The sequence below is a fragment of the Trachurus japonicus genome, unplaced genomic scaffold (assembly GCF_045865225.1).
Source record: "Trachurus japonicus isolate A0001 unplaced genomic scaffold, Traja_1.0 AP029687.1".
NCBI classification, from domain to species: Eukaryota; Metazoa; Chordata; class Actinopteri; order Carangiformes; family Carangidae; genus Trachurus; species Trachurus japonicus.
In genome coordinates, this window is record NW_028219820.1 from 313438 (window position 1) to 336868 (window position 23431).

The window sequence follows — 23431 nt, forward strand, 5'->3', positions numbered from 1 at the left end:
CTCGCTGAGGTGCTCAACCCACCTCACTAACATTTAAGGGTTGTAATTGTGAGCGATTAGTAGAAACCCATAGGTTTGTAAGTCACAGGTTTACTCTCACCTGTGCATCAGCAGCAGCCCACAACATAATTCGCCAACACAGTCGACCCACAGGTGTAAATTCTCAGTGCGCAATGAGTAACCAGGGTCCCAGTGCACAAGGAGCAGAAGCTCCCCAAAGTCCATGCGACGCAGCCCTGCAGGATGCGGTCGCAGGACTCATCCGTCTCTCCTTAAATGACAGAGAGACACTGAGTGCCTACCGCCTCGACACGTGCGAGGCAAAGCTCGAGGAGCTGGTCAGCTATGTTAATGACCCCACTGGGAAGCCATCGCGCTCCATCCCAGACATTCTGGGGCAAATTGCCCTGCTCTATCAGCGCAAGGCTGAAATTCAGGCACGAAGAGCCCAAGATGAACTCACTCGGTTGCGAAGTGAGAAAGAGCGCCAGGCACAAGAAGCCCAAGATGAACTCACTCGGTTGCAGAGTGAGACAGCCCGCCAGGCAAAAGAAGCCCGAGAAGAACTCACTTACTGGCAAAGTGAGAAATCCCGCCTGGAACAGGAGCTCCAGGATAAGGAGGACGAGATTACACAGGTAAGTCGTGTGCCAGAACCAGCCCTGAGACCTCCAATAAGCTCACAAGCTTACGCCCCCGAGAGATCTGCTGCGGGGCTGGCAGAGTACTCACTTGGGTACGACTCAGATACTCCGGCTTATGGTCAAAGATCCAATTGGACCCGCACTCAGGAATATGACCTTGAACCATATAAGCCAGCCCGAGCAAGTAAGCAAAACGCGCCGGACACACGGCGGTGGGAGGATCCCCAGCCATATAGGCCAACCCGATCAGGTAAGCAAACCGCGCTAGACACACGACGGTGGGAGGATTCCCAGCAATGGGAACCATTCACTCCAAACTACACCACTGCCGCAGATCGGAGGAAATTTGGGCCCACTGCGTTGCCTGAGCCGCACCCTGGGGACTACCAATACAGTAGCACCCAGGGATACGCAGCTCCGGTCAACGCAGGAGCTGTGGTGAGCAGCTACCAACAGCCACCAACACTTTTCTATGAGGACTCAGGAGTCCCCCAATACAGCGGTGCCCCCCCCTCTGCACGCATTCGTACTGCTCAGCGCTTTGACGACCCAGTCTCGTCATCACAATGGAGAGAATATTATACTCCGACCCATCGAAATACTCGTGCTTTTGATCCTCGCGATTCCAGCCGTCCTCAGGCCGTTTCTTTCCGACGGTATAGAGATGACCGAGACGTCACCTCAGAAGACTCAGACGACGGCGTCTCAAAAGAACGAGGCCTGAGGACCCGTCAACTTGAATCCCTTGCTAGAGATGTCGAGCGTTTTGACCCGGGAAACCCAGAGGCTAGTGTTGATGACTACCTCCGGGAGGTCGAACGCTGCTTGCTAGATCTCCCTCGCCCCTCCACGCGGGAGAAGCTTAAGCTCATCTGGAAAACCTCATCCAGGAGCGTCCATGTGTTCATGGAATCTCTTCCCCCTGACACCAGGGATACTTACTCGGCTCTTTGCCAAGCTCTGAGGGAAGAATACTCCCTCTACAATGATCCTACCGCCGCCGCCATGGGCGCCTACGCAGTCACCCAGAAGAGGACAGAACCACCGAGGGAATACTATCGGCGCCTGCAGGTAGCCTTCTTCCAGGGCCGCCACGCACCTGGGTTAGAGGAAGACCAAGCTTTCAAGTCCCTATTTGTCCGTAATCTCCACGAACTGGTAAGGTACGACGTCTCACTGATGTACCGGACCCACAATCCCCCTATGAAAGAAATCCGCAAACATGCGCAAATGGTGTGGGAATTGCGCCAGGAGACAGGTAAGAAACCCGGGGGTGAAGCCAGAGTCCTGGGAATCCAGGCGTCAGAGGATACAGACTTAACCCTTGAGGGCAGTGAAACCCCTCGGGATAGAGCCACCAACCAAGCAGCATCAGATGGCCGCCAGCACCCGAACCAAGGGGGCGGCCGGCAGAACTATAGGAACGATAGGTCAGGTAAGCCAAACCCACGCAACTTCCCCCAGCAAAGGGGGGGGTTCAACAGAAACAACAAACGAGGAGGTAAGTATAACGGTAGGCACCAAGGTCACCAAGGTCACCAAGGTCACCAAGGTCACCAAGGTCACCAAGGTCACCAAGGTCACCAAGGTTACCAACGTAATGAGCATCCAGGGTCGGAGATAGCCGAACTCATACAGGCCGTCACTGAAGTAGTGAAGAAGTTCCCCAGCCAAGTGGTAGCTGACCCTCCGCAGGGACCAGCCACAGAACCCTCATCAGCATGACTAAGCCGGGAAAACCCCCCGCCGCTCAAGAAGTCTACTTCGTGAGCTGGGGGAGGGGACCGGGGGAATCACAGGGATTCCCCAAGATGACCTCCTCCCAACACGCTAACACACCATTCTTGACCTTCTTGGGTGATTTAGTGCGTAAGGGCAACGCCCGGCGCATCTACACCTCAGTTACAGTGGGAGGATGTGTCAAGGCCCTTGCCCTGCTTGACTCCGGGTCAGAGATCAGTCTGATGAACACCCGCATGTTTTCAGAGGTCACCGGAGCTATGCTTTCCCTTGGTAAGTCGCTTCAAATAGAGGCTTGCAACATCCGCATCACGAGCTACACACAGGACCAATCACCGATCACCCAACGTGCCTGGGTTAACATCACCTTTCAGGGGATGTCCCTCATACACCCTGTCTATGTCACCACCATAGATACAGAACCACTGCTTCTTGGTCAGGACCTGCTGGATAGGCTGGCCCCTCTCATCGACTGTCATCGCGGGCACATTTGGGCTCAGATAAGCAGCCCAAAGGCGCATAGCCAAGGAGATGGTCCGTCCACTCCTGGCCCCACGGTCTCTACCATTGAGTCCAAGGCTCCCTTGCCAGCTTTCACATCTCCTCCTGAGCCCGGATTAGGCTCCGACGGTCCCACGCTCCCCGGTGACCCACAGCTACCAACCACTGGGAATACGAACTTGTTTGAGGGACATGAGTCATTCCTCTGCTCGCTGGAAAACGCGAACCCCTCACTATACAGTCCACACGTCGTCGGAGACGTGTACCTCAATGAAACTCTAGTCCCACAGGCGTTGGTAGCCCTTTGGTCAGAAAAGACCGCAATCCACCAAGATTTGTTTAGAACCTTGTGCCAACAAGACCCAGCCCCAACTTTCATACAACGCAGCCATCGCTTGTTATCTGCGGAGTCCCGCAGACCCTAATCAAAGCTACCGGTGTATGTGCTCTTTCAATACAGATTAGAAAGAAAAAGGTGGTACACTACTTGAGTGTGGTCCCCGAACTCCAAGTCCCCTGCATCATAGGGGCGGATCTTCTTGTCAGGCTGGGTGTCCAGCTGGATACCATCAACCAGGTCCTGTGGTCCAGGGCAAGTGTTGAGAGTCTCCCCCTCATACCAGATGCGGCACACATGGCATCTGGCCAAACCATTCCCCAAGCATGTCAAGTTGCCAGCGAAGTAAGCATAACCATACCAGAACGAACAACGGGCTTCCCCGTCCGTCTGGCACTCCTTAAAGGCCAAAAGATCTCGGCCCAACAAGCTTTCTTCCAACCCTTGTCTTACTTCCAGGAACTCAACTTGACAGTCTGCGGTAACCCCCTCCTTGAACTACAGAATCGGTCGGCATATCTCCTGGTCCAAAACTTGACCCAGGTCCCCATCTCCATCAAAGCAGGACAGCGCCTGGGTATCTTGATAGACAGCTCGTTTCACGACTTTGAGCTGACAGTGCCTGTCATAGGTAACCTCCCCCATCTTTGATCAAGGACGGTGGATTGGACGACGTCCTGTTCTCCTTCCCACACAAAATGATCGCTACCGCTTGTCATGATATCCTTGGACAGAAATCCATCTGTGGTGCTACTCTGAACAACGAGGGAGACATGCTAGTACATGCTCTCACTGCCCAACCAGTCAACACAGACACGGCGGTTGACACGGCCGTACCCACACCAGGGGAACCCTATCCCGGCTTTGAAGCCGAGATTGATAAGCAGCTTGCAAAAGCAGATGCTCTCACAACCCAAGAGCAGCAAGACGCCCTTAGGGAACTCTTCCGCGAATTCCAATCAATCTTTTCCAGGGACTCACTTGATTGTGGGGTTACCAACCTCCACACGGTACGCATTCCCACTGACCCAAAGGCACCACCTACCTTTGTGCGTCAGTATCGAATCCCACTGGCTGCCTACGAGTCCATACAGGAAATCCTGGACCAACTGCTTGAGAAGAAAATTATCAGGGAGTGCAACTCAACCTACAACTCACCTATCTGGCCAGTCTTGAAACCAACAGGTAAGTGGCGTCTCACCATCGACTACCGACCGTTAAACAAGCAGGTCCCACTTTCACGCTGGCCCATGATCCACTTGGATCAGGAACTGGCTCAAGTGAAAGGAGCTCACTTCTTCTCCACAGTGGATGTGTCAAATGGGTTCTGGACCATGAAAGTAGATCCGGCCGACCAGTACAAGCTAGCCTTCTCCTTTTGTAACCGCCAATACACCTGGAACCGATGCCCATTCGGTTACTCGAACTCACCAGCAGAGTTCAATATCTTCCTCCACAAGGCCATGAGCGACGCGGCAGCTCGTGGAAACCTTATCTACGTGGACGACATCCTCATGAGGAGTCGCACTTTCGAAGAACACTTGGCCGAAGTTCGGCATGTGCTCCAGCAACTGTCGGCCGCAGGAGCCAAGCTGGCGCTCGCGAAAGGCCAGTGGTGTCGTACCAAAGTTGAGTACGTCGGACTCACGGTCGGCACTGATGGCATTGAGCCTCAAGCAGCACGTATCCGTGCTATTCAAGACATCACCGCACCGACTAATGTGTCGGAGCTTAGAAGCTTCCTAGGGGTCTGCAACTACTCACGACAGTTCATTGAAGACTATGCTGAGATGGCAAGACCCCTCACAGAGCTGCTCCGCAAGGAGGAGCCCTTTCGATGGGATTCCTGCCAAGAACAATCCTTTCGCCTCATGAAAGAGAAGCTTTGCACAGCACCTTGTCTGGCCTACCCAGACAAAGACAAAGAGTTCTACCTTGAGGCAAGCTTCTCCCCCCAGTCTCTCAGCGCCGCCCTAGCACAGAAATATGACGCAAACAGGCGAGTTGTCGCCTACGCCAGTCGTCCCCTAAGCAGCGTCGAGGTAAAGTTCTCTGACTGTGAAAAAGCTCTCCTTGCCACAGTGTGGGCAGTGGAGCATTTCCGTAGCTACATTGGAGGCCAGAAGGTAATAATCGAAACTTGTCACCAACCAGTCACTTTCCTTAATAGTCAACGACTTAGAGAAGGACGCGTGTCAAACAGCCGCATTGCCTCTTGGATGATGGCCCTACAGGGGTACGACGTAGAGGTAAAGTATGCGCAGAGTTTCAAAATGCCCCTGGGACGGGGTATCGCTGAATGTCAGCACTGTGACTGTGAAAGCCAGCCAAGTTTCCAGTCCCTCCTGACCACTACACAGACGCTCCCTTCCAACCATCACTACTACGATGAGAATGTCTGCCAAGGCATGATAGAAGTTTTCATTGATGGATGTTCCTTCCACCACGAAAGCCAGCTCAGAGCTGGGGTGGGCGTTGTCTGGCCCGAATCAACAGTTGACTCACCAAATCATCTCCAGCTCGGCGCCAAAACCAGCCAATATGCCGAGGTGGCAGCAGTACTCATTGTGCTCCAGCAAGCTGTCGAAGGCTCGATACTGCAACTTGTGATCTGCTCCGACTCAAATTACGCCCGCCATAGTTTCGTCTCCCACTTCCCTTTGTGGAAGGCAAAGGGGATGAAAAACGCTCGTAACAAAGACGTCAAACACTCAGAACTATTTTTGGCGACCGATCAACTGGTAACAGAGAAGGGAATGGTGGTGTATTGGAGAAAGGTCAAAGGTCACTCTCAAATAGCGGGCCCCGACAAAAATGGTAACGATGAAGCAGACCGCCTAGCGAAGCTAGGAGCAGAACAGGGTACACCTTGGGAGTTCCAGGACAACTGGCTACCCCCTTCAAAGCCTTATGTGGTGAACGCTATCACCCGTCAACAAGCAAAAACACAGCAGAAGGAACCTTGTCAGGAGAGCCAGACTGTGTTCCTGAGCCAAAAGCTAGAGGACTCAGACCTGGTCACCATGCAAGAACAGGATTCCACCTTGAAAGTCATCAGAAAACTTGTGGCCAGCCCTCCTCCAGATGGGGTGCCGAAAGCACCAAAGGGGGAGTCAAAGGAACTACAAGGCTTTTACCGAGAACTGCCAAACTTGAGGCTTGAAAAGGGTTTGTTGGTCTACACCAGTAAAGGTCAGGGACCCGTCCGTTGGGTAGTCCCGACGGACCACAGGGGGGTCATGCTGGCCCATGCCCATGACTGCCCTGTGGGCGGTCATCGTGGCTCAAAGGCCACTCTTCAAACCCTCCGAGAGGTGGTATATTGGCCTGCAATGGCCCAAGATACCACACTTTATGTCCAGAGCTGCCTGATCTGCTGTCAATTCCAACCTTCTCGGCCCATAAACCGAGCCCCCCTCCAAAAGAAAGGGGTCACTTTCCCATGGTCCCACCTTCAAGTGGATTGGATTGGGCCTGTCCCGAAATCCTCACGGGGTAATAAATACCTTCTCACCGTTACTTGTTCGTTCACCAAATGGGTTGAGTGCCTTCCCGCTCCCAACGACACAGCCGTCACGACCGCAGTTCTTCTGCTAAACCATGTGTTCAGCCGCTGGGGTCTCCCTCTTTCAGTCGATTCAGACAGAGGTACCCATTTCACGTCTAGTGTCATGACTGCCCTGTACGATATGCTGGGAGTTGAGGTAAAATTCCATGTGGCCTACCACCCCCAATCATCCGGACAGGTGGAAAGGGCCAACCGCACCATCACTCACATGCTCAGGAAGTATGTTGGTAGTGGTGGCAAGGACTGGGACATAAAACTCCCTCTAGTGCTCATGGCCATTAGGTCCACCCTCATCGTTCCACAGGGGTCACCCCCTTTGAGATGATGACTGGGCGAGAGATGACCTTGCCACTTCACCTCCTATACCATCCTGAGGATGTCAGTGTCGCTACCGCCTACACAGCTCACCAGTATGTGACTGACTTGAAGGAACACCTTCAAACTACTTTCTCCTGGGCCCAAAAGAATTTGGAATCCAGTGCAAAGGGGGCCAAAGCCTATTACGACCGAACCGCGTCCCACCGAGAGTACGAGGTCGGTAATAAGGTATTCTATTTCAAGTTTGCACAGCCGACCGGCGTCTCCAAAAAGTTTCTTCCACACTGGTCGGGCCCGTACGAGATTGTGCACAAGCTATCCCCGGTGGCCTATCAGATCAAGGTCCCGAAGCCTAGGCAGCCCCCCACTTACAAGTGGGTCCACGCGAATCAGATCAAGCCATCTCGACCAGCCACTGACCTAAAACAAAAGACTCCTCCTGAACCTGACGAGGGGGAGGAGCCCTAGTTTCAGAAATGGGATTCCCGCTAGGGTAGAATAATTGCATGCAGCTCACCCCCACGCATGCACTAACCCTACCAACACGCCCCTCCCGTATAGTAACCATAACTCTAATCTGTTTTCAGGATGAACCTTCTTTGGGTCTTGAGTGGACTCGTCAGCATGCAAGTTCTGCTTGCAATTGAGATGGTTGACCCCGGGCCCCCAACCGGCATCGTACTGCAGGGGTCACCAGGACTCCTTCTCACCCACTGTAGTCTCATCACCCATCGTATCTATGTGCGCTTAGATCCTTGGGACGCGTACCGTAACCACATACGCCTCCCCTGAAGATAACAGAGGGTAGACTCAGCAGGACTCAGATCCACAACACCATAGAACATGCAGAACAAGCAACGGCCCATATTCTGGAACAGTTGGACAAATTCTTGGTAACGGAAAAAGATCTGAGTGAAAAGAAGCGACCAAAACGATTTCTTGGAGCTCTGCTCTCTGCAGCGGCAGGAATCGGCTCTCTGTTTTCCATTGGTCTCTCAGCCGCCAACTCAGTCAGTCTGGGAACACTCCGAAGACATGTGAGTGAACTCGAGGAAGAAATGCCTGAGATTCAAGAGAAGCTCGGCCGCCAACAGGGACAACTGCAAGGTATGGGGAAAACCCTTCAGGGGACTATAGTGAAAGTCAACCTGCACTCAGCTCTACTTAACAACACTTGGCATGCGTTAGATGCACTAACAACCATCGTCCAGGATGATATAACCCATGTACGCATAGTCAGAGATTTTATGCAAGACCTCCTCAGAGAGATTAGCTCCTCCATAAATAGCCTTAGTGCAGGCAGAATCCCGCCCTACTTGGTCCCGCTGACCACGGTAGAGCAAATCCTTAAGGCTGCCAGTACCACAACCGTGCAGCCCTCCCAAGTACACCTGGCGTATAACCTTGGCAGTGCTATCCCAATCTCAGTCAACCCACAGAGCTTAGAGTTGGGGTTCATTTTAAACTTACCGGTCATTGAGCAGCAGAACATCTACAGATTAAAATCAGTTTTGAATGTTGGGTTCTGGGAAAGAGATACACATGTACACCTTAACACACCACCAATTATTGCCTATCACGATGACAATCCATCACTGTACCTTGTCCCCAATCTAAACATGTGCACAAAAATGAAGGACATCCACTGGGTTTGCCCTAGCAACCCTTTTATCAGAGATGTCACCAACTACCTGTGTGGGCTCAGACCCGACGCCCCGGAGCAAAAGTGTCAAGGCAGCATGTCTACCAGAGACAATGGTGCCGAAACTAGAGTAGAGAGAGCCGGTAATAAATGGCTCATCAGTACACCTGCCTCCCAGGTGGTAGTCTCTTATGACCGTCACAATACGGCCACTAAGTTAACTTTGCCAAACCAAACAGTATTCCTAACTGTCCCAGAGGGAGCCACAGTACACATTGACGATATAATTCTCCATCATCTCAGTCCAGACAGATACGACACTGAAATTGAAATCATGGATGCATTTGTCGGACACAATTTGACCATCGGTGACATCCTCCAACATGAGCTACTGACCGAAGGCACCAAACTGATAAAATTCAACTTAAAACCTGAAGGGCTCACGGCCATGTTGCCTAAGCATTTGCCTGGGCGATCTTACCAAGATCACCCAATCAGTATGGTGGCTTTGGTGCTTCTGCTTAGTGGGTGGATTATCACCGCGGTGATCGCACACATCATGTACAAATACATCCAGAAGCTACAGGCCAGATTAGATTCTATTCTAGTGGTGTCACCTCGCTTTACCAACCACACCCTAAATACACCACTGGCCAACCCAACCCCAAGGGGTGAAGGAGAAGCCTACTAACCCTTTCATTAACAAACATTCTCTATTCTCCTCTTTTCAATTCTTAGATGTGTTTGTTTTGTGTTCTTTCATTTTCATTTTTTTTTCTTACTGTTATTACATGATAGAAGTGATGATGTGTGTAGCATGTGATAGCATAGTGTTATTAGTGAAGACGTCCTGCCCAGACGAGCCTCTGCATAAATGCCCAGACACTAGCCTCTTGACCGGTGCTATATGAACTGTTTGAACTGTTGGACTGTTGAGGACTTTCTCCACGCAGGAAACATGCGGATTATTCAGCCCTTCTGTTGTTCCAAAGACTGGACTCTAACCCACTCTTCGGACCAAAGGGGGGATGTTGGGACCTCACCCACATGTTCTCAAACAAAGGACCATAAAACCAGCAGGGGACAAGGAATGCGCGACAGCAGACAACGGCCGTTAAATCACATCTAGGTGTGATTCCAGCCAGACGTTCAAACTCTGGCCTCCCATTGGTCAGTACCTGGCGGAAGCCCCGGAAACCCCTGTGACGTCACCGAAGGCTTAAGTGCTGCGGCGACGCGCCGCTCCAGGCTTTTTCCCGTGTAACGAAGTACCGCAAGGAGCTCCAGCTTCGCGCAACTAGTTACTCTAAAGGGAGCACATCAAACGTTTGAACTCAAGACCTGGGCCGCCGTTAGCTTGCTGGACGAGCATACTGCCCCAAGTTTCTTCTGAACCACCTGGATCCTGGGGAAGACCTCCGAGCAATCGCCGCTCCCTCTTCCCCACCTCTGCCGCAGTCGTGAGAGCCGCCTTTCTTCACGAGACGACGTCGGACTCCGCCGTCCAGAGTTAACTCCACCGGTCCTCCTCTCTGCCACCCTTCCAGAGGACGACTCGTTTGTTCCGCTGTAGGACGCTACAGCCGCGCCGCACGCCATCAGATCGACGGATCTATCGCGTCGGCAAGCACGCTTCTATCCAAAGTAAGAGAGCTTTTGTCTGGGCAGAGACTAGAACTAGCGTGAATTTGTGTTGCATATCTTTGAGGACCGCCGCGTCCGGTTATGTTGATTATGTTGATTTTGCTGTATGCTTATTTGTTATTGTAACTAGACAGTTAGTCACGTATGAACACAACTCTCCATATCAGCGCCAGAGAATCAGTGAGGACACCTGGGCGTTAGTTCTGTTGCCTTCACTGTAGTGCTGCATGTGGGATTGAGTTCATCTTAGACTAACGTGACCAATCGGTCTACTTTTGCCGTCGTTATCCTTTCTCTCTCTCTCTCTCTCTCCTTTCTCTCTCCCTACTAACTTACACACACGCGCACGTACGCAGATATACCACACACATACACACACACACACACCCACACACAGATACCCACCTACCTAACACAGCGGGCCTCCTTTAGGGACCCCGCCATAAACACGAGCGTTTCGACACGAGGGTTCGTATTAGAGTGATTTGTGTGGGCGGCGTGGCTGCAGCCATTGTGTATATACCTGAGAAACACGTGGGGACAGCCACACCGTGTCCATTGTCTCACTCAAACGAGCGCGCCACTCGCGACGCCATCCGACGTCACTCGACGCCTCCCCCTCTTCCTCTTAGGCCACACACACACACACACACCTACACGCCCACATACATATACACACACACACACACACACACACCTAGACCGCACTCACACACACACACACACACACACACACACACCTAGCCTACACACACGCATAGCCTACACCCACACATCCATACACCTACCATATGCGCCTCCTAAGCCATTGAAAGTGTATATCTGCTGGATTGTGTATTCCCCTGAATTCCTATAACTTGAGTGTGTCCCTCTTAGGCTATACCACACACACACACACACACACACACACACACGCCCATAGCCTACACATACGCATAAGCCTATACATACGCATAGCCTACACACACACACACACACACCCACACACACACACACACACACATACACATACACACACATACACCCACCATATGCTCATTCTAAGTTACTTAGAGTGTATGTCTGGACTGTTTATTGATCTGAATTCCTGTGACTTTGGTGTGTACTATCTATGATTTTCTTTTAATAAATACCCTTGAACTAAAGTAGTTGTTCCGTCGTTGTTTGTGTGCATTCTATTGTGACGCTAAAGCTGGTTATCAGGGTTTGTGCTCGACTTCACGCCTTCATATTTAATTGATTTTTCTACTCCATAAGAGAATTCTATAATCGAGACTAATTGTTTGGTCATTGATCCCTGATTTCAGGGTGGTGCCCCGCAGTTATATTATTAATTAATTCACTTTAATTAATAACATAACTATTCTTCCTTCTAGTAATTATTAGCTAATACCGTTAATCCTAATGTTATTAGTTTCTCTATTGAATTTGATAATTAATACTTAGTTAACCTGCTTATTGATTATTAATGTTTGATAATTATTGTCAATTACCAAACCCTTATGTAAATCCCCTACAAATGTTTGACCAAGGTAGGAATCAAACCCACAACCTCATGGTCAGTAGACTTCCACTCTGCCTCTAGGCCACAGTGCACACAAAGTTGCAGAGACTGTTGTCTGTTGATGAGCTGCACTCTGTCTCACTCTGACATCAAGAAAGCTTGAGAGTCAAGCTTGAATGACTTAGAATGAAAATTTCTGTGAATAATTGTTATTGAGGCAAGATTTGAACCAGTAACCTTCAGGTCTCCAGCTCAGCAAGCTAACCACTAGGCTACAGGCAGAGACAGTATGTGAGTGGCAAAGAAAACCTTTAATAAGAGGATCACTGGCTCCTGCTTAAAAAAAGGTAAGGAAAGTGCAGAAATTAGCCACACCAAGTAAGACTTAGAATGAAAATTTCTGTGAATTTCAGGCTGAGAGCAGCAGTTTCAACATGAAGCCAGTTATCAGAAGTCAACAGAGGACGACTGGGAAAATAATTCACTATAATTGTTATTGAGGCAAGATTTGAACCAGTAACCTTCAGGTCTCCAGCTCAGCAAGCTAACCACTAGGCTACAGGCAGAGACAGTGTGTAAATGGCAAAGAAAACCTTTAAAGCCTTTGGAAACCCAAATCCACAAAAGTCTTCTAACTATGTAATTTAGGGTCGTATGTAGATCATATTTAACATGTAAAAATATTAGAAATCAGTTTTGATCCAAATTCGAAATATTTGTCTTTTTGACTGTTGAAATGTGGGTTTAAATTGGGCGGAGTTATCTCCGGGATTTATCACGCAATAAATCCTACCAATCATAAATCATCCTCGTCAGTTGTCGCCCCGCCCCCCAGTGGCGGTTAACAAAACCGTTCTGCTCCCGCTCACTCTGCCTCTTTGAGTCTGAGCCAACTCCCCTCTTACCCTTTTGCGATCTATCTACAGTAGCCTATATATCTATATCTATATCTATATCTCGATATCTCTCTATATCTATCTGTCTATCTCTGTCTATCACTCTATTTATCTATATTTACCTATCTATCTATCTATCTATCTATCCATCCATCATCCACCTAGCACCTTGCTAGCTAGCTAGCTCTCTCCCTCTCCGTTTCCCTCCTTCTCCCTTTCCCTCCCCCCCCCCCCCCCCCCCCTCTCTCTCTCTCTCTCTCTCTACCTTTTTCTATCGATCGATCGATCGATAGGTCATTATGCCTGCTTGTGCAGTCCCTGGATGCACGGAGGACGTGTAATTTTTTTATTTTCCAACGGAGGCGGTGTTGGCGGAAAAATGGGCCGCCTTTTTGGTGAGCCTTGGTGGAGTCCCCTGCCAAAAATCCTGCATATGCAGCACTCATTTTACCCGTGACCTGTTTGAGAATTTTGCCCAGGGAGCTATGGGGTTTTGAAAAAGGCTACGTCTGGCACCGGGAGCTGTACCCTCTCTGCCACCACATACGAACATGGTAAGTGCTAGATGCTAACGTTATACTACTTTATCCTACTGACAGGTTGTGTGACTAGATTTCGCACGGGACTAGTACTTACGAACCTAACCTCATGCTAACCGCTAGCTTCTCTAGTTGTAGCAACGTTAGCAATGACCGCTCCATAACAAACAGCGGATCCACTATCCACCGATCAAAAAGCCACTTACAGCCACAAATAATGCTCAGAACAGCACCAAACGTCATCAACAGTACAAACAGGGTCCCAGCACATAATACGAGGCATCAAACATCTGTTAGCTTAGCCTGGTTTATATTGAAAAGAGACGAAAACAACTCACTCTGCTCCAGTTATACGCTATGCAGCAACTTTCCGTGTCCAGCATAGAGTCCAGGCACTGACAACACACACCGAGTCCGACTGGCAGCACAAACATCTGGTTTCAGTGGCCACCGACAGGCATTGACCACCAGACTGACCACTTGATTCCCCCATATCCTATCTGTGATGTCTGCTTGTACAGGTAGTCAGCTGGCATGGAGGCGATTACTGAGTGAAGTACTGAGTCCCGCAGCTAGGATGAATGTGTGTGTATTACTCCATATAGGCTAATGCAGCCAAAGTCCCTATGTATCTTGCCTATCAGAATATAAAAGTTATTATCGAGTGTTCACGGGGAAATGAAGGTAGAGAATTACGTAAACAAGACCTGGGGGAATCAATGGTCAGTGTGTTGTCGCTCCCTGCTGTTTTGATGATTGCTTGGTGTTCTATCTCTGTTTTGGTGGTCATACGAATATTTTTATGAGCTTGTAGCTGACTTTTTGAGCTGTCTGTGGATATGCAACATGTGTATGACTTATCGACGTGAATGTTGTTTCAATGCGGCCGCCGCCGCCCCCGCTCCCACATCTCCAGAGAGAGAGAGAAAAAAAAGAAAGTCACAATATGAATTTTGTCCAATCTCTAGAATTTAATCTCCCACATACAGTTACGTATGTCTAACGTTTAACAGTGTACTGTTGAAAAGTGTGCATTTTCAATCATGCAAATCTTACTTTTGCCATAATTAATATCAGAAAATAAAGTACACTGTGACTGACAACATGGTTAAACATGTTGACTATCTTGTGTGTAAACAATAAAACAGGACTTGTTATTCTGAAGGCACTAACAAGTAGTGCTGTTTGTTTTCACAAATGCACTTATACTGGTTTGGAAACAGATGATTCGCGACATGTACCAAAATGACTGATAAAAAATGTAAGATCACAGACATCCCCAGGTATTGCTAATTTAGCCCGGCGATTTGTGCTTAATATTTCATAATAACGTTACACATACCTCATCTGAAATGAACGTTGCAGTTTGTGTTATGATAATGTCAAGCACACTGGGTATTCTGTAGTTTATAATGTTAGATGACATTCAACAGATGAAGGTAGCCTAATTTCAGATTTCTCTTCCAACTTCACAGAGTGTCGGTGCAGCCGTACCGTCCTGCACCAAAATTAGTGTTGGCTGCCAGTATGACGTTCAGCCTGAGCCTTGCGTCACTACCCGGGAGATTGGATGCCAGACTGATATTGCTTGGCGAAGGAAGTCTGTGAGCACCCAGCTGTCAAAGGGAACCTTGGAGAGAAGAAGAAGCCAAGGTATTAAGTTACTCATGCTTTGTGTTGTGAGATTGCATAAACTTTCCTATAAATGGAGTTCTCATCATGTTAAATTACTATGTGTTTTATTCCATTCATTTAGAAAATGAAATTTTGTTTGAAAATGAGGCTACTTTTTATTCATTGTTTGTGCAGCCTGTCAAGCAAAGGTCTCCTTGTCGACCATTGGTGTGAGTACTGACACCATCAGTGAGCCACGCTTCACCTCAACACCACAGAAAGCAGCCATACTGTGTGACTCTCCACCTCGTAAGCGACCACGGCTGGATTTGTCTGAGATGCCATCCTCTCTGGAGTCTGAGGATACAACATTCATGGACCCAGATGATCCCACATATCTACAAAGCATTGTAGATGAGGATTCTACAACCGAGAAGTAAGTCAAGCATATGTTGCCTGCGTTATGTGACTGTATGTTTACGTGTTATGAACATGTCTTGAAATGTTATATCTTGTATTTTTCTACCATCAATAGGCCACCTGTCAAATCCCTCCAAGACATGCCAAAGTACATCGTGTATGAAGATTGCCTGCTGGATTTGTTTAAGATCTGTCCTGTATGTTCACGGTCGTGTGAGGTCAAAACATACACCAGAGGCACTCTCCTGTCTGTGGACCAGCAATGCAACTACCAGTACTGCATGTACACCAGGAAGTGGGACAGCCAACCGCTTATTGGCAGCTCCCCTGCAGGGAATATCCATCTCTCTGCTGCTGTTTATTTCACAGGAGCTTCGATGGTTCAAACAAATAAGGTATGACAGAAATTCTTTAGAATATATTCTTCAAGAAAAATCTACACAATCTACAGCTATTGACCAATATCAATAATGTGTTTGCCAGGTTCTCTCAGCGCTGCGTGTAAAGACGCTTTCAAGAACAACCTTCAACAAGCATGTTAAGTCCTATATACAACCAGCCATTATTCACAAGTGGAAAGTGGATCAGCAAGGCCTTCTTCTTGACCTGAAGCAGCAGAAGGAGCAGGTTTGGCTGGGAGGGGACATGAGAGCTGACAGCCCTGGACACTGTGCCAAGTTTGGCGCATATTCGGTGATGGACCTCAGAACCAACAGGGTTATTGATATTCAGCTTGTTCAGGTAAATTTTCATAATGAATATAACACTGAAATGAACACACAATTTAAATATGACATGTTTAATTATATTTTTCATGTCTTATATTATAATGGTGATCCTATGTAATTGTGGTATCATATCCATGAGCATCTTCAGCCAACTTTTTTCTCCTGTAATTTATAGAGCAATGAGGTGGGTGGCAGTGTGCGGATGGAGAAGGAGGGTCTGGCATTTCTGGATGAATCTGGAGTGAAGGTGGCTGCTTTTGTGACTGACCGACACCCACAAATACAGAAGTACCTTAGGGAGCAGAGACCAGACATCACACACTATTATGATGTATGGCACGTTGCAAAAGGTATCATAATCAATATTATATATTGACAGATTTGTATTTATCATGGTTTACATGGTTTTTAGTTGTTGTTTTTTTTTTTAAATGCCCACAGGCATCAACAAGAAAGTGGAGGGAATAACGAAGGAGAATGGTTGTGAGAAAGTGAAGAAATGGCAGGCCAGCATAAAGAACCACCTTTACTGGTCAGCGACGAACTCCTCAAGTGGGGAAGAGACTGTGGCCAAGTGGACATCGCTGATGAACCACATTCAAAATGTCCACGTGCACGAAGATCCCCTGTTTCCTGTCTGCCTGCATGGACCGACCACGAGCATCTCAAAGTGGCTAAAGCCAGGTATGCACTAAATGACAATTAATTTCAGAAATTAAGTATTCTGCACATGCTTATATTTTATTTATTACTATGCATTTTTTCCAATATTTCGTTTGTTTTCACATCTTTACAAAAATCTAGCCACCAAACCATACTACAGGCTGGAGAAAGTGCTGGAGAACAAGCGTCTTCTCAAAGACATCTCAAAGCTCAGCCCACAGCACCAGACATCAAACCTGGAGGTGTTCCACAGTGTCATCCTGAAATTTGCACCGAAGAATGTGGCTTTTTCATACAACGGGATGCTGTGCAGGTAGATTTGAATCTTCAAACGTTATAATGTACACTAAACCAGTTCATAATCCTAGTCTTGGGGCACTGTCCTGCATGTTTAAAATGTGTTCCTTTTCCAACACACCTGATTCAAATGATTGGGTTGATGATGATGAGTTTATCATTTGAATCAGGTGTGTTGGAAGAGAAAGAATTCAGAATCAGCCTTTTATTGTCACTATACAGAAGTACAGCAAAATTACAGCAATCAACCTGTCTGTACATATTTACTGTAAAACATGCGGGACAGTGGGTCCAAAAAGGATAAGAGTTGGGAGTCACTGCACTGCTGTGTGAGCTACTCTCAATAAAATGTCTTAATTTCAGACTGTACCTGACTGCACTGCATTTCAACGAAAACGCTGGCCGCTGCCAGCTGAGGACTGCTGATGGGGAGTTGAAATACAGAGTGAGCTTTCCCAAGGCCAAGAAGGGTGCACCTTCCGTTGAGCAAGTCAAAACACCACCAACTTGTCGTGAGTAGAAAATATTTATTAGTATCTCTTTCATTTCATTGTTAAAGGTAATATAACAAGATACAATTAAAGTTTACAAATAACAACCATGAACATTATGTTACAAACATTACTTTATTTAGGCTACGTTGATGAACTCCTGAACCTCCTGTTCAATGACGTCCTCCATGACCCTGCTCCCTTCGTGGAACAACTGAAGGCAGTGTCAGTCCCAGAACCCCTGTGCAGCCAGTACGAGAGACCGGAGAAGGCAGAAGTTATAGAGAACTATGTGTCCCGGTTCAGTCGGCAAGGGGTGGCCTAAAGCCAACATAGTCACCCTCTTCATCTGGGTACTCGCGTTGGATTCTGAGCACCACACAGGAAGGTATAACCACCCTATTTCTTCTTCCTAGATAGCCCCAGCACCAGCTCACAAACTGCCTGTAGGCCAGGTAGCGGGCTCGTCTGTAATTAAATGAGTAAAAAAATCTTATATGAGGAAACATAAAAACATATTGTAACCTATCTCCCCTCTCTCCCCCTTCTCTGTTTTGTCTTATAGTCTGACATCACCTAGGCTGCAGGAGGAGGATGGCCACTACTCATCTGCCCTGCTTGCTTCGCTGCTCGGGATGGAACATCAACATCATTGGCCTTGGAGCTTATCAATTATCAACTGTCTGCAGCGCACACGCACTAATTATCTTCAGCTATCTTGTCATTCTTTTCAAAAAAGGCAGCGGTTGCAAATATGTTTTGATTTAAAGGGATATTTAGGATCTTTTGACATGATGCACGACACTGCTAATTTAATGTCATACAGCTTCAACAGTGACTTTCCCCCTACTGTGTACTGTGAGCAGAGTTCCGGCCTGGTTTTGGTGCTTGTTAGGCTAGTTGCAAAACAATGTGCGTTACAAAGCAGGGCTTGGCGATAAAACGATCTCGGGATGATCGATTTCGATAATCGGCTATGGTCATGTTTCCTCGATATCACATGGCAGTAAAAAGCGTGACAGCAGCCTGTCACTCTGCCGTCTGATACTCCATCTACTGTCGTGAGCATGTACTGTAGAGTTGGTTTGAGCTGCAGCAGCAGCAACTGCAGCTAAAGGGCAGAAGGATGAAGTGAAAGTTGTAGAAGAGGGAGGAAATGAGTGGAAGTAGAGCCGATGGCAACTGAAGCGATGGTGAACACGTGGAGCGTCAGTTGGTTTGTCCGTCTCTGGTCGTCATGAAAAGAAGCCTGGCACGTGGAATCAGAGCAACTTAGTGATCCGACAGTAAGAAGGTGGAGGAGAAAAATCCTCCCAAACTGAACATATTCTCTGGTTTCTTCAGGATTCAGTCAGGATGCTCCTGGAACTGGCAGCATCAGCAAAAAATACACATCGAATCAAAATATCGAGAATCGATCAATATGGAAAGATATATTGTGATAAGTTTTTTGCCGTATCACCCAGCCCTATTCAAAAGAGTAATACATTTGCATCACAAAACCGTTGCCCACGAAAAAGTCTGACCTCATAATCGCTTTTCTCTCCCTTCGTATCACTGTGCGCTGTAGCCTGTTGACAACTGTGCACGTTTCCATCACCTGTTTCATGGTGTTTACTGCTTGGATAGTTAATGTAAACATATCTGATTATGACACGTGATGATCAGTGACATCCCTCTTAGCATAGAGCCGGAGAGAGAGAGGAGGGACAGCTTTGAGAGACAGGGTGATCAGGATGATCAGGAAGGTGTGTGCGTATTATGATTAACCGTTTTAAAGCGCAGTCCATGATGGAAGATCAGACAGACAAACGTACACAGACATCTACCCGTGCATCACCTGTAAAGATGGTGCTGCAAAAAGAAAAGGAAGGTGCTGCGCTCTCCAGCCGGTTCATCTGTAGCTGTCAGAGCAGCCTCTGCTAGTCAGACAGATTTTTGTTGTTACAGCACAGATAATCACAAGTCTGCACCATTTTTCTCTCCGGCTCTATGCTAAGAGGGATGTCACTGATCATCACGTGTCATAATCAGATATGTTTACATTAACTATCCAAGCAGTAAACACCATGAAACAGGTGATGGAAACGTGCACAGTTGTCAACAGGCTACAGCGCACAGTGATACGAAGGGAGAGAAAAGCGATTATGAGGTCAGACTTTTTCGTGGGCAACGGCTTTGTGATGCAAATGTATTACTCTTTTGAATAGGGCTGGGTGATTCGGCAAAATGTTTGATCAATTGTCAATATTTAGATTCGATATGTATTTTTTGCTGATGCTGCCAGTTCCAGGAGCATCCTGACTGAATCCTGAAGAAACCAGAGAATATGTTCAGTTTGGGAGGATTTTTCTCCTCCACCTTCTTACTGTCGGATCACTAAGTTGCTCTGATTCCACGTGCCAGGCTTCTTTTCATGACGACCAGAGACGGACAAACCAACTGACGCTCCACGTGTTCACCATCGCTTCAGTTGCCATCGGCTCTACTTCCACTCATTTCCTCCCTCTTCTACAACTTTCACTTCATCCTTCTGCCCTTTAGCTGCAGTTGCTGCTGCTGCAGCTCAAACCAACTCTACAGTACATGCTCACGACAGTAGATGGAGTATCAGACGGCAGAGTGACAGGCTGCTGTCACGCTTTTTACTGCCATGTGATATCGAGGAAACATGACCATAGCCGATTATCGAAATCGATCATCCCGAGATCGTTTTATTGCCAAGCCCTGCTTTGTAACGCACATTGTTTTGATAAGCTAACACTTCATTTTTGTGACCCCAGCCAACTAGCCGAACTAGCACCAAAACCAGGCCTCCGCTCACAGTACACAGTAGGGGGAAAGTCACTGTTGATGCACGACAGTGCTAATAGGAATGTCATACAGCTTCATGTCAAAAGATCCAAAATATCCCTTTAATGACTAAATAATTACATTAGCAAGATGAACATGAAGTATATTAGACTAACATTAGCTGGGCAGGGCAGTGAACTCCAGCAGTAACAAACGATATGAGACCGACTGACGAATACATACTGCAGCACTGAAACCAACTCCTAGGTGAAGCAAAGTACTCAGTGGTCAACCTCAGAAACCCTGAGCCTGTTCAGCATCTAGTACAGTACAACAATGTAGCAATGAGGTTGTTCTCCACTACTATATAACATTGATATCACAGCGGAGCTAGTCCTCCTCCCCCTCAGTTTGGTAATGTCATGCAGACAGAAGACTATAAGATTTCAAATCAATTAATAAACGCAGTCACCTTCTGGCTGCGGACCATTTATCTTATTTATCACTTATGTTTAATATTTTCATCGGCATGCAAGGCCGTTGATTAATAGTGGAGATAATGAAACAGTTGACTTGACACTCAAAACCTGTGTCTACTTTTTTTCCACACAGGAAATTGATCAGGAATTGTTTAGGGAATCGATAAATAATCAGACTGGCAAGCAGAATTAATAATAGCATTGATATCAATGACATATCAATTCCCATCTATATTTGCTGCCTAGTTGACATAAGATGTATTTATTATCATTTTGCCAGATGGCAGCAGGATGAAGGAGCTGTTGTCCCTCCAGCAATACAAACATTCAAATACTGCCATCTTCTGGGCAAATTGATTAAGCTGTAAACTGTAGAGCAATTTCAGATCGCACAGAACACAGCGGCCAGACTTTTAACCAGAATAAACATCATACTGGTTTTAGGTTCTTTACACTGACTTCTATCTGTTGCGGACTCTCTTACACTGTTTATAACATGTTATGGAAACTTTATGAAAAAGTTTTGAAAACTCATTGGTAAAAATGTATGGGAACCCTGTTAATGCTGTGTGTGTTTGGGCATGCAAGATAAAAGCAGTATTTGCATTACTCAAAGTTTTTATTAAAGAGTTGCTGTATGAACAAGGTGAATGGAGTATTGATTCTTGTATTATATAATGCCAGACATTGAATTATCTATTACTTACGCTGCTCTCTCTCTAGCGGGTGGGGGTCCATAATCTGCCCTATATATATTCAGGGCATTTTGTAGGGCGTAGGGATTGAGGCACACAGGTTCGAGCCCTGGATGAAGGGTCATGCACCTTGGGGCTCTGGAAGCTCCTCACACCTGTTTCTGACCTTTATTTGATTTGGTATGAACGACAGGCAGAACTACATGCTTAAATGTAAAAACATTTTAAGAAACATTTCAGTCAAAGAAAAGCAGTGTTGGGGAAATTTTGTAGGAAGCTACCAATTACTTCACACTGGAAGAACACTGTATAAATGTTTTGTCCCTCTGCCCAAGATATAGTTAGTTATAACAGAAAAGTGAGTATGAGATTTGACAAAGAATGAATTAAATAAGAATTGGTTAATGTTTTTATTGTATTATTATGCTACACACCGCTGTAACCACCTGGCAGCAAATGTTTTCTGCCATTGTTGGCATTGTCTGGCACTCTCCACAGGAACACCTGTAAGTACAAAGTATGGTTAAATTAGGCAGTATTGACTTCACAATATTCACCAAAACACAGTAAGTTAGTATATTGTATATTTTTTCAAACAGATCCCCATTAGTCTCCACCATAATGAAGACTATTCTTCCTGGCGTCTGCTGTCGTTGTTTCCCGCAGGTGATGCTGCGGAAAACAACACTGTTTTAACCGCAGAGCAGGGTCGGACAGGGACTAACTTTGACTCGGCCTGGCTCAATGACATCCTATTCTCGGGGTGGGACATTTTTACTGTACTCTGTCTCTGTCGCTCGGGTCCGGGTTTCAGCACCCATGTGTGTCGTCACGTCTGGTGCAATCATCACAACTAAACGATCGAGTGGCTTGTCAGGGTGTTTAGGTTACCGGATAAGTTCATGTTTTTTTTTTTTTTTTCGATTATAACGTGACAAGGATGTGCGTATAGTCCGCATCGATCACACTTGGAAATAAATTGATAAGTGCACATAGTCTCTTTATACTACACTGATTATTGATAGACTGATAGCATACTTTATCTGACATAAATAGATACCGTATAGAGAATGAGACAGAAATAAGTGCTCTGAACTCCGCGTGTCCATGTGTGAGTGATATGAGGGCTGATAAAGATAAACAGATAAACTGCGGTGCAGGAAAAACGGGAACGTTCAAACAAATCCTCATCGAGGATAAAACATGCAATTGAGGTCTAATAATAGGCTACTCCGGACGGGGTTCAGATAAAGTCTCCTCTAAGTTAACTCTTGTTTTCACGGGGCCCTGGACTGGCCGTTCTGTGACTCTCAACAACACAGAGACGGCCAGTCTGCCCTGTCGGAGGGGAACATTCGAGCCGGGAAAATATTTCTAAAGATCGGAGCATAATCATCTTTTCGATGACAAATATCTCAATGAATAAAGGCGCTAACGTTAGCCTCCCGTTGTCATTCGTCTTAGCTAGCATTGCATGTAAAGGTTATGCTAAATATTCTACTAAGTAATATGCTACTAATATGAATCACAAATATTTTAAAACTTACCATTCAGTGACCACATCACATGAATCATCTTGAACGGGCAGGGCTTCTGCTTCTTCATCCGAGTCAGAGGGCTCAAACATATACGGCTTGATCTTGTTTATGGTCGCCATTACTGTGTTGTTGCCATGGATGTATTGTTGCTATGAGACTGTTTGACATGGGCGGAGCCAGGGAGATGTCAATCAGAGCCACGCCCACACTGTCCTGACCAGTGGGTCTAAACCAGGTTAAACAGCAAAATGAGCTGTTTTCAAACCAGGTTTTTTAATAGTTATGAACAGTTATTTTCACTCAGACTTTTGTGGATGCTTAATGAGACACTCAACTTTGATATAATATAAGCATTTTTGATATTACAAGCCGGGTTTCCA

The 23431-nt window shown here is 47.0% G+C and overlaps 3 protein-coding genes across 3 annotated transcripts in view; all 3 read left to right on the forward strand.

The window, feature by feature from the left end:
* The window catches only part of LOC146961001 (complement C1q-like protein 2), a 75670-nt gene that overhangs the window by 29291 nt on the left and 22948 nt on the right, over positions 1-23431 (forward strand). The gene's annotated exons all lie outside the window — the stretch shown is intronic.
* On the forward strand, positions 1551-9441 carry LOC146961002 (protein NYNRIN-like). Its single transcript, XM_085771869.1, has 3 exons — positions 1551-1679; positions 4887-6824; positions 9211-9441. The coding sequence occupies exons 1-3, from the start codon at positions 1551-1553 to the stop codon at positions 9439-9441; spliced, it is 2298 nt and encodes a 765-aa protein (XP_085627995.1).
* On the forward strand, positions 14579-17987 carry LOC146961003 (uncharacterized). The gene is made up of 9 exons (XM_085771870.1): positions 14579-14616; positions 15198-15383; positions 15483-15762; positions 15851-16108; positions 16271-16445; positions 16537-16779; positions 16900-17071; positions 17419-17567; positions 17690-17987. The coding sequence occupies exons 1-9, from the start codon at positions 14579-14581 to the stop codon at positions 17869-17871; spliced, it is 1683 nt and encodes a 560-aa protein (XP_085627996.1). The 3' UTR covers positions 17872-17987.